The sequence below is a fragment of the Pararge aegeria genome, chromosome 2 (genome assembly GCF_905163445.1).
Source record: "Pararge aegeria chromosome 2, ilParAegt1.1, whole genome shotgun sequence".
Taxonomy (NCBI): domain Eukaryota; kingdom Metazoa; phylum Arthropoda; class Insecta; order Lepidoptera; family Nymphalidae; genus Pararge; species Pararge aegeria.
In genome coordinates, this window is record NC_053181.1 from 6,746,675 (window position 1) to 6,759,547 (window position 12,873).

General features: G+C 33.6%; 1 protein-coding gene across 1 annotated transcript in view; it reads left to right on the forward strand.

Annotated features, from left to right (window-relative positions):
• The first annotated feature begins 2,608 nt into the window (after positions 1 to 2,608).
• Positions 2,609 to 12,873, forward strand: part of LOC120633287 — a 138,264-nt gene continuing 127,999 nt past the window's right edge. The window contains exon 1 of the mRNA XM_039903471.1: positions 2,609 to 2,782. Coding sequence (XP_039759405.1) covers positions 2,684 to 2,782 — 99 coding nt within the window. The 5' untranslated portion in view covers positions 2,609 to 2,683. The remainder of the gene's footprint in view (positions 2,783 to 12,873) is intronic.

Below are 12,873 nucleotides of genomic sequence, written 5' to 3' on the forward strand. Positions count from 1 at the left end.
CGATTTCTATACAATTGTGTTAATTAATAAATCTTTGATAGTGTCATTTGAATCAATACGTGTAAGTGGGTGATGTAGGTGTTATATTAGTAAATACTTTTATTACTATAAGGATATTATAAAAGGTAATATTCCTTACTATAAAAATACGCAGTGACAACCACGACGATCTTACATTTAAAGTTAAATAGAGTCACGAAGTACTAGGACAACAGCACAAAGGTTATGGTCCTAGATAATATTAAAACAATAATACATACACGTGTTCATAAATACACAAATAGGTACACGTGTAAATGCAATTTCATGTGATTAAAATTAGTTACGGTTGTCATTTTTCGGTTAGATTAGTTTTATATTAGAACTGAATAAAGTTATATGAAATTATAATCTGTTCTCTAAATCGAGAGTCCAAATCTTTTCTTGAGTGCCACATTTTCATACTTTGTTGCACTTTTGTTTGTTACACTTCCAGAGCTGGCAGCACTGAGACATAGCATGAAAACGGCGAGATGTCTTGTAACGTTGCTTACTCGACTTACCTTTGCATGTTGAATTGGGACGTCATATCACATTGTCTTTACAACTAAAATAACTAATACTATAATTTATTACAACATTTACAAAAAATTAAATATGAATTTGATTACAATATAATATTAAGTTGTTTCTATCGTACCTACATACCTTCGGCAGAGTAAAGAAAATATTTTCGTGAAGTAAAAGTACCTACTCCCAGATTTTTATGGATTCCCGAACATTTACGACATAATATAAAAAATTAAAATAACGAACATTTGTGGAATAAAAGCTCGCAATAAATAGCACCGTTAACTGTAGCCCCGGTAAGTAGGGCGATGGTGGCTTTGTATCGAGCGACTTCTTTGTGGCTAAAACAATACTGAGACAGACTCTCCCGACGCAAAGTACTTCGATTGTTCGCCCAGAACGAGAGGGACGTACAAAAATAGCTGTATTACCATAAACTTGACCCTTAATTTTTTTAAATACTTAATTTTATTTTAATCCATATTATATACTTTTTAAATTTGGAAGCTAGATAGCTCGTGTCAATTTCATATACTTAAAGCATACAATTTAGCATCCTTATCGCTACACAGCGATCTCTTCCAGGCAATCAGTGATGTAAAATACAGCTCAAGAAGCGACGTAAATGGTGCATAAAAAATATTTATATACTTAGACAACCAAATAATGAATTGGATTTAGGTGACTTTGGTATCGATCAACGCTATCGATCGGTTGCATCAGGTAAGCGTTATAATTTTTTATTACAACAAGACCGCGATACCTTATAACTACAGCTTCAATACCTCAACGTCTTATAACTGTTCCCAGGACAAGCTTCACTCTTAATTGGAAGGGGAAGGAAATTACGTCCAAAACATAATAATAAAGTAAACTGCTAATAAAATATTTTCTTTTACAAAATAAAGCTCTTGATTAACCATGGCGCGTTTGAAACCCTCCAAGCTTTGGTTTAAAGTTATCTAGTGTTATTATCATCATCACAATACAATACTAGAAACGTATATGTAAGAACGCCTGCGATAGGCCAAGGTGTGTAAGTAAATAAATAAACATATTTTTAATTTGAATTTGAAACCAAGGACCATATTCCCAAGTAAAATACAATCGCAGGTAAGTTTTTTGGTGTATGTTACCTTGATTGTTATTAAATCCCATAAACATGCTTAAACTTTTAACTTTGCGGAACCGAAAACTTGTTTTTAAAACACAAGGGTTGAAAACAAAAATCTAAAAGTCTGTTACCCTTTCAAAATTTTATTTGTGAAATTTTTATCATTCTTCTATGATTAAAAGTAGTTAAAACGTGTATAAAACAATAATAAACCATCCCAATGAAAGCCATAGGAAGCTACCAAAAGCTACGTCGATCATTACAATTTGTCATAGCCCACAGTTAATATCCTGAAAGCTATAGAAATTAAGATAAAATGCCGCTTCCCCGGAAGGTAATACTGCTTAAACGACCACGTACAAAATTATACGAAACGGTGACAATTTTTTCTTACATCGCTGAAAGAAAGCCGGCGTGATTTATTTAATGAATAAAAATGCCTCCTAGCATCGCCCATTGGCTAGGATATTGCAATTAGCCTCTTTTATAGCCTTTTAAATTGCGACCACCATATTCCACGTAATTGACGACAAAAATTCAAACTAATTTCACCGGTGTCTTACAATTTAGCTAGCCATTTAGTACAATTAAATAAGGCACTGCGATAAATCATAACAATGAGCGCATTGTCTTTCACGTAACGAGATCCGACGTAAAGACGCCTATCTCGATGCGCCGCGTAATCACGTAACAAGATAACGCCTAACACCCTCTCGGCACAACAAATTAAGTATCAGTGTAGCAATCTGTGAATTACAAGTGTAAATAATCCGAAGGCCGCCCAACCACCACCGTGGGCCGGGCTTTGGGTGAAAAAAACTCGTTAAAATAGCGGCTTAAAAAAGAAAAGCGCTGAAACGGGAGGCTCGGATCGTATCGGTTTTTCTTCGACGCGGGCGGTTCGCTGGGCGGGGCCGGCCGCCAGTAACGCGCCGCCGGCCGGCTAGAGCGAACGTGTCGCGTTGTTCCCCGTCGCCGTATCGGGCCCATGTGTGAATTTTCGGCATGTTGATGTCGTGAATGGACAAGATGGACTTTCAGAGTGCTATGGAGACGTTTGCTGAGGCATGGGCTGCGGCCAACACAGCCAAGTCGGAGGTTCCGAGCGATCTTTCACAGGTAAGTTTTTCGGTCTACCTCTATTTTTTTGGGGATTTTTATATAATTATACATTTCTAGTCTACCAATAAAATAAAAACCTGAGGCAGAATTAATAAAATAGTGAAAAGTGTATTGAAAACTTTAAATGTTATTGCTAGAACACTTATTAAAAGTTGAAGAATAAATAAATAAAGTTAAATCGAAGACATGGCTCGCCTAATTGTTTTACTCGGACAATAAAGTAGGTACTATGGCCAAGTTCATCTTGATAAGCGAAATTTGCATAAATATAATGAAACACTTACATACATAATTGAATTATTATGAACAATAGTGATCGATATTTTGGCAAGGTCGTTCGATATAATTCAGGCTGTTTTTAAATGAAGTTATAAATTTTTTTAAAGTTTACGTATTGTGTAGAGCTCATGAAAAATGTTCACTGCATACCTAATCAGGATTTCAGAAATAAGCTATACCTACTTATTATTAATTATTTATTACGTTAGGTTATTTTAAGGTAGTTATTTATTAAATTGGAATGAAACAGTAGAGAGTGACTAATTAATTTATTTATCAGGTAGAGATTGTTGGTCAGGAACGGTACTTACTCCGCATCGAACTTCAGTTTTCCCGGAGCTCTAAAACGTTTCCCGGGATAAAATGCATCGTATGTGTGTGGTAGTAGCCAGCATATGAGTGCACAATATAGCCATATTAGCCAGATATTCTTGTGAGCTTGAATAACAATTATTCGTATACCCAAACATCTTTAGAAGATTTCACATGTTATAGTATTAGTTCGATTTAAAAAGAATGTTATGGGATAATTTTACTATCGATTAAATTTTAGCTCAACTATTTAATAAGGTTCCTAGATATTATGTGGCAAGTGTAAGTTTTATATTAACCATTTAAACTGATTCACGTTTATAACATACTGTACTGCCAGCGATTGTGTAGATTTTGTCAAACGATTCGGGTTGAACGTAACAAAACGTAACTTTTCTATCCTTTAGGAACAATAACTTTGATTGGATTATAGTTAGCCTATGCTCTTATCTGCGTGCCTCTGATAGCGTGTACCCATACAACATTTTATAATGATCGGTTGAGTAGTTAAGACGAGAAATCCTAATAAACAATACTTGGGATATGTATCATGAACTAAAAATACCTGTTTACCCATTCGATTTAAAAAGCTGATATTTCTTACTTGTAAAAATATCTATGAAGACTTAGGAAGACAATAGTTTTGTAATAAGTAACTGTTTAGTTTAATTATACTAACTATACAAAACTATTTTATCTAAGAATAATATATCTAATATAGATAAAATAGTTTGGTACCGTGAACTTGAGATTTGTTTTAAATAAATATTTCAGTACTTATATAAAAGTATAAAATACCTTAAAATAATAGAAACTGTTTTACAAAAAAATCAGAATACCATAATCATCGAATTAAGATTTTTTTTTTAGACGAATGACTGAATTTGACATACTTAATTAAAATAACTTGACATACTTCATTATAATTATGTAAATTTATATAGCGACTAAAATATAAAAATGCAGAATTTTTAATTTAGTTGCTCTTAAAAACCACGTTTTTTAATGTTTGATTGGCTGTTCTCGTAGTACCGGAGGTCACTCAGTTTGCTTACCTTTTTATTTTAAGATGCAAAAGATTCAGTAATGGAAGCTGTTCTATATTTATACAATTAGATTTTTATATTATTCAACGAGAATTGGTTTCGTTTAGTTGGCAAATAAGATAAACGAAGAATTATTTTGTTCTTATACATCTTATAATAACGGTTATACCTACAATAATTTGATATAAAACGAATAAATTATTCTAAAGTCGTTTATTTGAGCAAAATATTGATGGTCTAGGTATTCAATATAATACTTAGTAAATAGTTTTAATTAGTTCCTATGATAATTAGAATGAATGTCAGGTAAACTAATGATTTCTGCGTAAAATCTATGTGAACTATATGTAATCTCTATCTACTAATTAATCATTCTGTTCTTTTAGACCATATAGAATACTTAAAGGTATGTAATAACAACATGATAATAATAACAGTGTCTTGGGGACCTTCCTTATAACTTTTAGATATATATTGTGTTTATTTGTCGTTGGAAAATCTTTAAAGAACTCATAAAATTGAATAATGTCGTAAATACCGTAAGCGAAATAAAATAACAAAGTTTACAGATTATCAATAAATAAAAATACAATAGTTTTAGATACCTATTTATGTAAATTTTATATTGCACATCATATAGAGTTTTGGTAGAGATTATAACACACTAAACTGAAATTGCACTAAAGCTCTTATCGCTAAACAACTATTTCTTTCATATAACCTTAAGCCTAAAAGAAAAAGCCTGTTGTTGAGTGAACACCGTATATGTTCAAAGGGGTAGTTTTGACTGAGAGTATAGCTGACCTTTAGGCTAGGAAGATGTAAAGATTTGCACCACGCATATATAATCCTTCTTCTTCTTAGTCGTTTCAGTCTTGACAGACTGGTCGTGGTCGTCATCTGGGTTTTGTGGCTCGCTTGACAATACTTCGCCACTCTTCTCTAACGGATGCCTTTCTTGCGAATTCATGTAGAGGAGCCTCGATTGTGGCCTTCACTTGGTCCGTCCATCTCATCGGTGATCTTCATCTCATCGGTTATATAATCCTACATTTTAATAAAATTCTAAATAAACAATAAACATAAACTAAACCAACTACGATATTTTAATAGACTAATATATACAAAATAAATTGACCATGTGACGCCGTTTATGGAATACCTTTGGCAGTATATAATATTGCTTGCTTGTCTAATTTTATGTAAAATGTTCATTTCAATTTTATAGTTCATTAAACTAAACAAGAAAAAGTCCATTAAAAGCGCGCGTTTTGTGTGAAGAATTTTAAGCGTGACTAAGTGACACCATCCGTGACTTAATAGGGCCGATTAATATAGGTAGGTACTTTCATAAGTACCTACTTAAGATAGTGACTTTGAGACGTTTCTTGTCGTATTTACTACTAATATAAAATTAAAATAAGATATAAGTAGCCGACTGTCCGCGACTTAACTAGCGTATAAATTAATTCATCTTTTTATTATTGAAAAGTATCTAGAGTTAGAAACGTAGATTTTATTTCAATAATCACTAAAGCTTTTCTGATACGTACGCCATTAAGACATCCCAACGACAATTACCTTTCAAATTTAACCCAGTATTATTCAATAACCTTTAATCGCTTTTGGATGCCTTAGACCCACCTTTCATTATTTTACTAATGCTAACTTTCGTATCACCATATATGTTGACTTAGATTTCGGTATAAAAGGTCACTTCCTTTCTGAAGATTATTTTGAACGGAACAGAATGGCGAACATAATTTTTGAAAAATCATACTGGGGATATGCACGTTCAAATAATTTTAATTAGCTCTAATACGCTACTTTAAAGTGGACAAACCCTAAAAATGTATTTACAAATTTAAGTTAATTTTATTGATAACCGTCCCGCCCCGGTTTCGCACAGTTATAGCACTAGCACAATCCACCCTTTGATTAAATAGGCGATATTAGACCACGGTAGTCATTGTAAAAAATTACAAATACTTAAAAAACCTATGTCCACTATAATATTTTTATAAATTTGGAAACATAAAAACCAAAATAATATGTATTTACAAAGAAGCTTCTTATATTCTTATACGCGAACCCTTTCATTTGATATCCATGGAAAGTTAGGTGCAAAAAATCGTCCAAAATAGTCCGCCATATAGATTAAGATTGACGTCATTTAACAAAAGTCTATTTTTCTAAGTTGTCTTATAATGTCAACAATATTTTTGATGCCCTTTAGTGTTGTTTATTGCCAAATTGAATTAAGAAAATATTAAACACACACTTAAAATATGTAGGCACATAAAGAAAATATCTTTTTATTGTGTTTGTTTTTATTTATTTTATAGTTCTTAAGACTTACACTAAAAAGTAATGAATATGGATTAGGTAGGAGTGTAATAAATGAAATGTAAAATCTCAATCGGTTGTGAATAGCTGTTTGAAATTTAGTTGCAAGATTTTATCTAAAAACGAACACACAAATATTGCGAGTTACAATAAAATCTTGTAAGAATCTTTAGCGTAAAACTTCTTAACTGTTTATATAAACATAAATGATACTCTTGGGAAAAACTCTATTTATTTGTGAAAATTTCAACAAAAGCGTCGGTCACCGTCCTAAGCTTGGACCTATAAACATTCCATTGCTTGGCACAGCTGTTCTCCTCTCGCATATAAGAGTATATTTCTAATACGATATTCGAATACGGATTGACGTGGTTCAACGATTATATGAATGTAGTACTAAACAGGTCTATCACACGTTACTGGTTATACTATGTACAGTATTTTTTAGACTAAGCTATACAAACGACTAACACTAGTCTAGGCTGCTTGACGTCGTATTTAGTATATAAGGACGACCACATATGCTTAGTTGTTGCCATGTTCAACTATTTCATTGAATAGTATTGGAGTTTTCCTGTAAAAAAATCTTAATAATATCCCGTTATGAAATTGTCTGTGTACACCCTCGAGTTTTGAAGAGCATGTTTAGTTGTCGGTCTCATTTAATATAACTAATATGTGATCGTTGAAACCCGCCAACCTGCATTGGAGAAGTGTGTTGGTTTTATGCTGTAAACCCCTCACCTACGAGGAGGTTTGTGTCCAGCTAGCCAGTAGCTCATAAACACAGATTTAAGATCGTATAGAAACCACTCCACTTTAGTAATGTTTCTCGAACAGGTGGTTAATCACTTAATATCGTTAAGCAGATGGCATTACCTAATTATTTTACCTCTAATGTACAAAACGTTTACCATAAAATGGGAAAAAGTTTGTAAGCTAGCAACACTCAAAGAGTGTGAAGTGAGACCTGCGTGTGGCGTTTTTACTGTTTCGGAAACAACTGCGTGCAATAATGGCTATATGAGGGTTCTGAATGCTCTTAATTCTATGCTTATAAAGCCCTAGAACTGATGATTCTTGGTCTTTATAAGCATAGAATTAAGAACATGATATAAGACAGCGTATCTAGCTGTCATGTGGTGAGCGCGGATAAAAATATAGTTCCCACCACCCTCTTCTTTCCGTGGGTGTTGTACGATGCGACTAAGGGAATATAAAGGAGAGCGGGCAGTAGCGTTCCCTGTGCTACTACTACTATATACTGCGATCACCGACCCGTCTTAACAGCTTGGTTATAATGAGCAAACCGCCTTGTTGCGCCTTTAGCGCTGTCATATGCTGTTATAGTCTTTGGTGATTTAGATGCAGTGGGTATATGTAGTCCATGGATTATGTATAGTTGCTTTGTACATTTTAGATCTTTAAATTGCCTTTTTATTTTTTATACCATAATAGTTTTATGTAAGTGAGCCATTCGACGAATCTAGTAAATTTAAATACATATATTTCGTATGCAAATTTAATATGTCCCACCATGATGGTAATCGAAGATAAGTTAAAGCAGGCTGTAAAATCGGTATGTTTATTCGATTGTCAATCAGATATCGAACCGGTTTTGATGGATCTATTTGTTTTGCCGTAAACCGATGGTTTAACATTAATTTTTATTTTAATACGTTTTAACTTTTTCAAGAGCTCTTGATAGTTTGATCTATTATGGGTTAGTTCATTTTTGGATCGATCCGGGAATCGAACGGAGACACTTCTGATTCATAGTCTTACATCGTCTTCGGACTATTACTGTGCCATTACTAGACTGCATTTTGCACATATATATGTTGCCAATATATGTTGGCGTGATATAAGGATTATTATCATATGTTAGTTATAATTAAAGCGCCAATTTCCATACTTCGAGCCGTTTCTCAGCACCTAATAATACCTAACTTATTGATCCGAACAGTCATTTTTGTTGAAATTTTCCCAAATAGATGAGAGTATTATTTATATTGATTTAAGTGGTTCAAAGCGGAGGTATTGGCAATGGGATAGCCCAGTGGGTAACGCTTCGGCTTCCCTCTCTAGGGGTTCCTAGTTCGTTCCCCGGCACGCACCTCTAACTTTTCAGAGTTATGTGCGTTTTAAGTATTTATATATCATTCCAACACTCAACAACACACTGGAATGTTAAAGGAAAATATCGTGAGAAAACCTGCATGCCTGAGAATTCTAATGTGGTGTGAACGGCGTGTGATGTCTACCAATCCACACTTGGCCAGCGTGGTGGACTAAGGCCTAAACCCTCATTCTATAAAGAGACTCATGCCCTTTAGTGGACCGATATCAAGCTGGATAAGTAATTGATGTGGCTAATAAGCTCCACCATCTAAAGATTGTCTATTAAAAAACCTCTGTGATATATTTATAAACAAATTGTTTGACTCTCATCTCTCTCCTAACTTTTTCATGATGGACCTGTTTGATATACATATTTTACGCAGACAGCAGCGATTTAACTCTATCAGTAGTTCACAACCTCAGTTAATTACGGGGCGGCAAATGGATTAGCGGTGAAAGCTTAGTATATGAATGTGAGAAGTTAAAATAAACTAATATTGGAGTATACTATAACAAATAGGTAAAGGAAACTATTACGTAACAAATTACCAAATTAAATGTTTGAGATGTCTATCAATAAAACTTTGCCTTTATTTTATTTATTTATTTTAATTCAATCAGTAGGTATGGTTAACACCAATTACACTAATTAAATAAAAATAAATAATCAAAAAACGTAAATATACGAGTAACAAGATCATTAAAATAACTTTGCAATAGTTTATAAAAAGCGTAAGCTTTTGGAACAAATAAAACTATTTTAATATTACAATTACACAAACAAACAAAAAAAAGATTGCATTGGAATCGCTCTAACCCCGTCAAATATTCTAATTATTAGCTATAGTTTAGTTTTTAATAATATAGTTTATTAATTAACAAAATCATACACGGCTAAGTTTTTGTGGGTTTCTTCTTAGACCTGGGCTAGTTTGGAACCCTTCTACCATTACTATTAGGCCTACGTATGTAGTTTTCACCTTAATCTCAAAATAATGTAAACAAATGTGTTTAAACGCTGTGATAGGCCTACATCATTAAAGATTTATTGAATTTGAATTTTATGCCACTCATACAACCTTAAGTCATACTTCTATATCATCCTAAGTTTTGTTATCTGTTTCAATACCCAACATTGTAAGAAAGTGCCCTTTCAAAGACCCAGAAGGAAATTTTAATGATTTATTATTGTCTTATTTATTTTAGGTATTTATAGGTATAGGTAGTTTGTTTAGGGTTTTATTTTTGCTATCTTACCCTCCCTTAAAACTATGTAAGAGCAAGCTTATCAGAAGTCATTCTCGAGCTTCTTTATCTTTGGTGTTTGTAAGCATATTTATAGCCAATTAAGAAAAAGAAGTACAAATACTTAATCAAAATATGCATAAAATAAAGTAGTAAAGAAAATAAAAAAATACAAAATTAAAGCACGCAAAGGCGGCCTTATCAATCTCTTACAAATTTAGCTTATTTTACATTGGATTTGTTTACCCAGAGCCGAATTAGCACTATTAGCTAAAGGAATGCATCTTAAGCCATTAGATACCTATGTTGTGGTTTTGGCTAATAGAACTCGATTGACTTTCCAGTTTGGAATGCTTGGACGTGCAAGTATAAATCTGTAAGGTGATTAAGAAGTATACATAATCACTTACTAAGACATAGGGTTACCACCACTGAATGTATAAAATCAGGACAACCTCCAAGATTTTTTTTTAAGGTCATTAACCTTCTGAGCATACTTAGGTATTTTGGTAATAATTAAAACCTAAGCTATTTGGACATCAAATACAATATTACCATATAGTAAGTAGTTTCAGAATTTTTGTTTTTTTTTTTAATTTTTCGGCGAAGGAAAGCATCGTTATATAAACTGCATGCCTGAAACTTTTCCATATTGTGCTGCAGCACCAGCAGTGGCCAGATAATGGGTTGATAATTTCTATCAAGAAGTTGCCAGTAGGTAGCACATAAAAAAAAAACACTTATTTGCTTTCGAATCTTCTGAGTACCCAAGCAACCGACGGTCAGGGCTACAGAATGGGGAAACTACTCATAGTACGCCGTTTCAAGAACTACTGCCTTCTGTATCCGACCCTTGATACAACAACCAAAGCTTCTTAAGATGTTGGGCGAAGATTTTTGCGAGAACACCATTTACTGAAACGGCTACTCGAACAATAACGGTAGACTCAACACTACGTGGAGGTAATCTCGTGAGGTCCAAGTATTTTGATACTTTTTCCTTTTCAGCTTTCACCTTTCACCTTTGTGAGGATGATTATTGTTAGAACAGCGTGCTCTGGCATGTTCATATTACTACGAGAAGATGACGAATGAGAAATTAAATAATGCAAGTGCCCCGTGCCATAGACGTGCTGTTAGTTTAGCACAAAACCCAAAAATAATTGTGTAACGTTCCAAATTTGTATCATAAAAACAATTAATAATACCGGGAAGCGTGAGTGGCAAGAACCACAATATCAGGCGGGGAAAAGAAAAACTGTGATCGGTTTTGTGGACAATAATATTATACCACAGACTAGATAGTCCTCGCGGGCGAACTTGTTCATTTGGGAACTGTTAGTACCTAATACTAAAGCTTTCAACCCATTTGTCATCGTAAAAAAAGGTTATTGACAGTTGACGAGAGAGAAACCGCAGAACACTTCAATATTTTTCTTGCAAGCTGAGTAGCTAGTTTTGGAAGAAAATATTCTTTTAACTAACATAAAAAAAAAGTGTACATCATTTTTGTCTGTTGCTGCGTGAAAAACGACAAATAAAGAGTTCTTCTAGCATTATTTCACATTAATATCATTACACTTTCTCCTTGAGATAAGCTATTTAAAAAAATGTGAAATGTAAAAAGCATGATTTGTAAACAATAATTGGTCTCTATTTAATTTACAAAACTGTATTGAAATAGGTCCATTTCTTGCTCACAAATACGAATACACAATCAGACAGACAGATGAAGTGGCAAAATTGATAAGGCCTTTTTTTGTGCATTACATTATAGGAAATTGAATATGTTTTCGAGCTCTGTCTATACTTCCCTTTAGTCTGTGCAAGAAGGTATTTTCTACAGATTCGGATAACTTGTGTACAGAATTCATTTTACAAAAATTCAACGTCGAGTGCGGATGAAATTACTTCTAAAGTATTAACATTGTAATCTAATTGTGCGCCTAATTTATATTGTAAATTTGGAACTAAAAAAACACAATCGTGCTCTATATACTTTAAAACGCTTAGTCCGTTGCACGTCGTTGATTTCGTAGTTGAAACATCTGTGACTTCGTCGTTGCGCCATCGCAGCGCTGAGACACAGGTTGTTCGTTTAGAAATTAATGGTGCGTTACTACTGAAGCGAAGACGACTGGATTTTGCACTTTTGTAAAATAATATACTTACTAATCTGATATTATTATTATATATTCTTTAAAATAATTGTTTTATAAATATAACCTAAAATAAACTATTTTAAACTAAATAAATTCTAAACGTTGATACCACCGCAGCGAGGCACAGTTCCTAAGATGCTGGCAGCATTGCCCCTTTGGATGGCCAAACTAATTCGTTGGCCAAGGTAACTGCCCGCTCTAGGATCACCGGTTGACTCGATAACCCTTTTCGATAGTTCTTTGAAAAGAGCTCGTGCCTCCGGACCCCACGGTCCCAAAGTCTCTATTTACACTAACTCATATAATTAAGTGAGTGAATGCTTGGACGAATGCGTTAATCTCAGGAACTTTTACTAGTTTATTTTTTTTGTTTTTGGCAGGACTTAGGAAATTGCCTTAGAGAGCTAAAGCTAAGGCCCTACTTATTGTCATCATCATCGTTACAAAATAATTACAACGACACGTCGCCTACACGGTCCAGATTACTATCAAAAGATACGCCTTTGATTACGTAGTTGGTATGTGATTAGAAACGAACACTTCAGATAGATTACATGATAGGGTTTAGAAATGGATT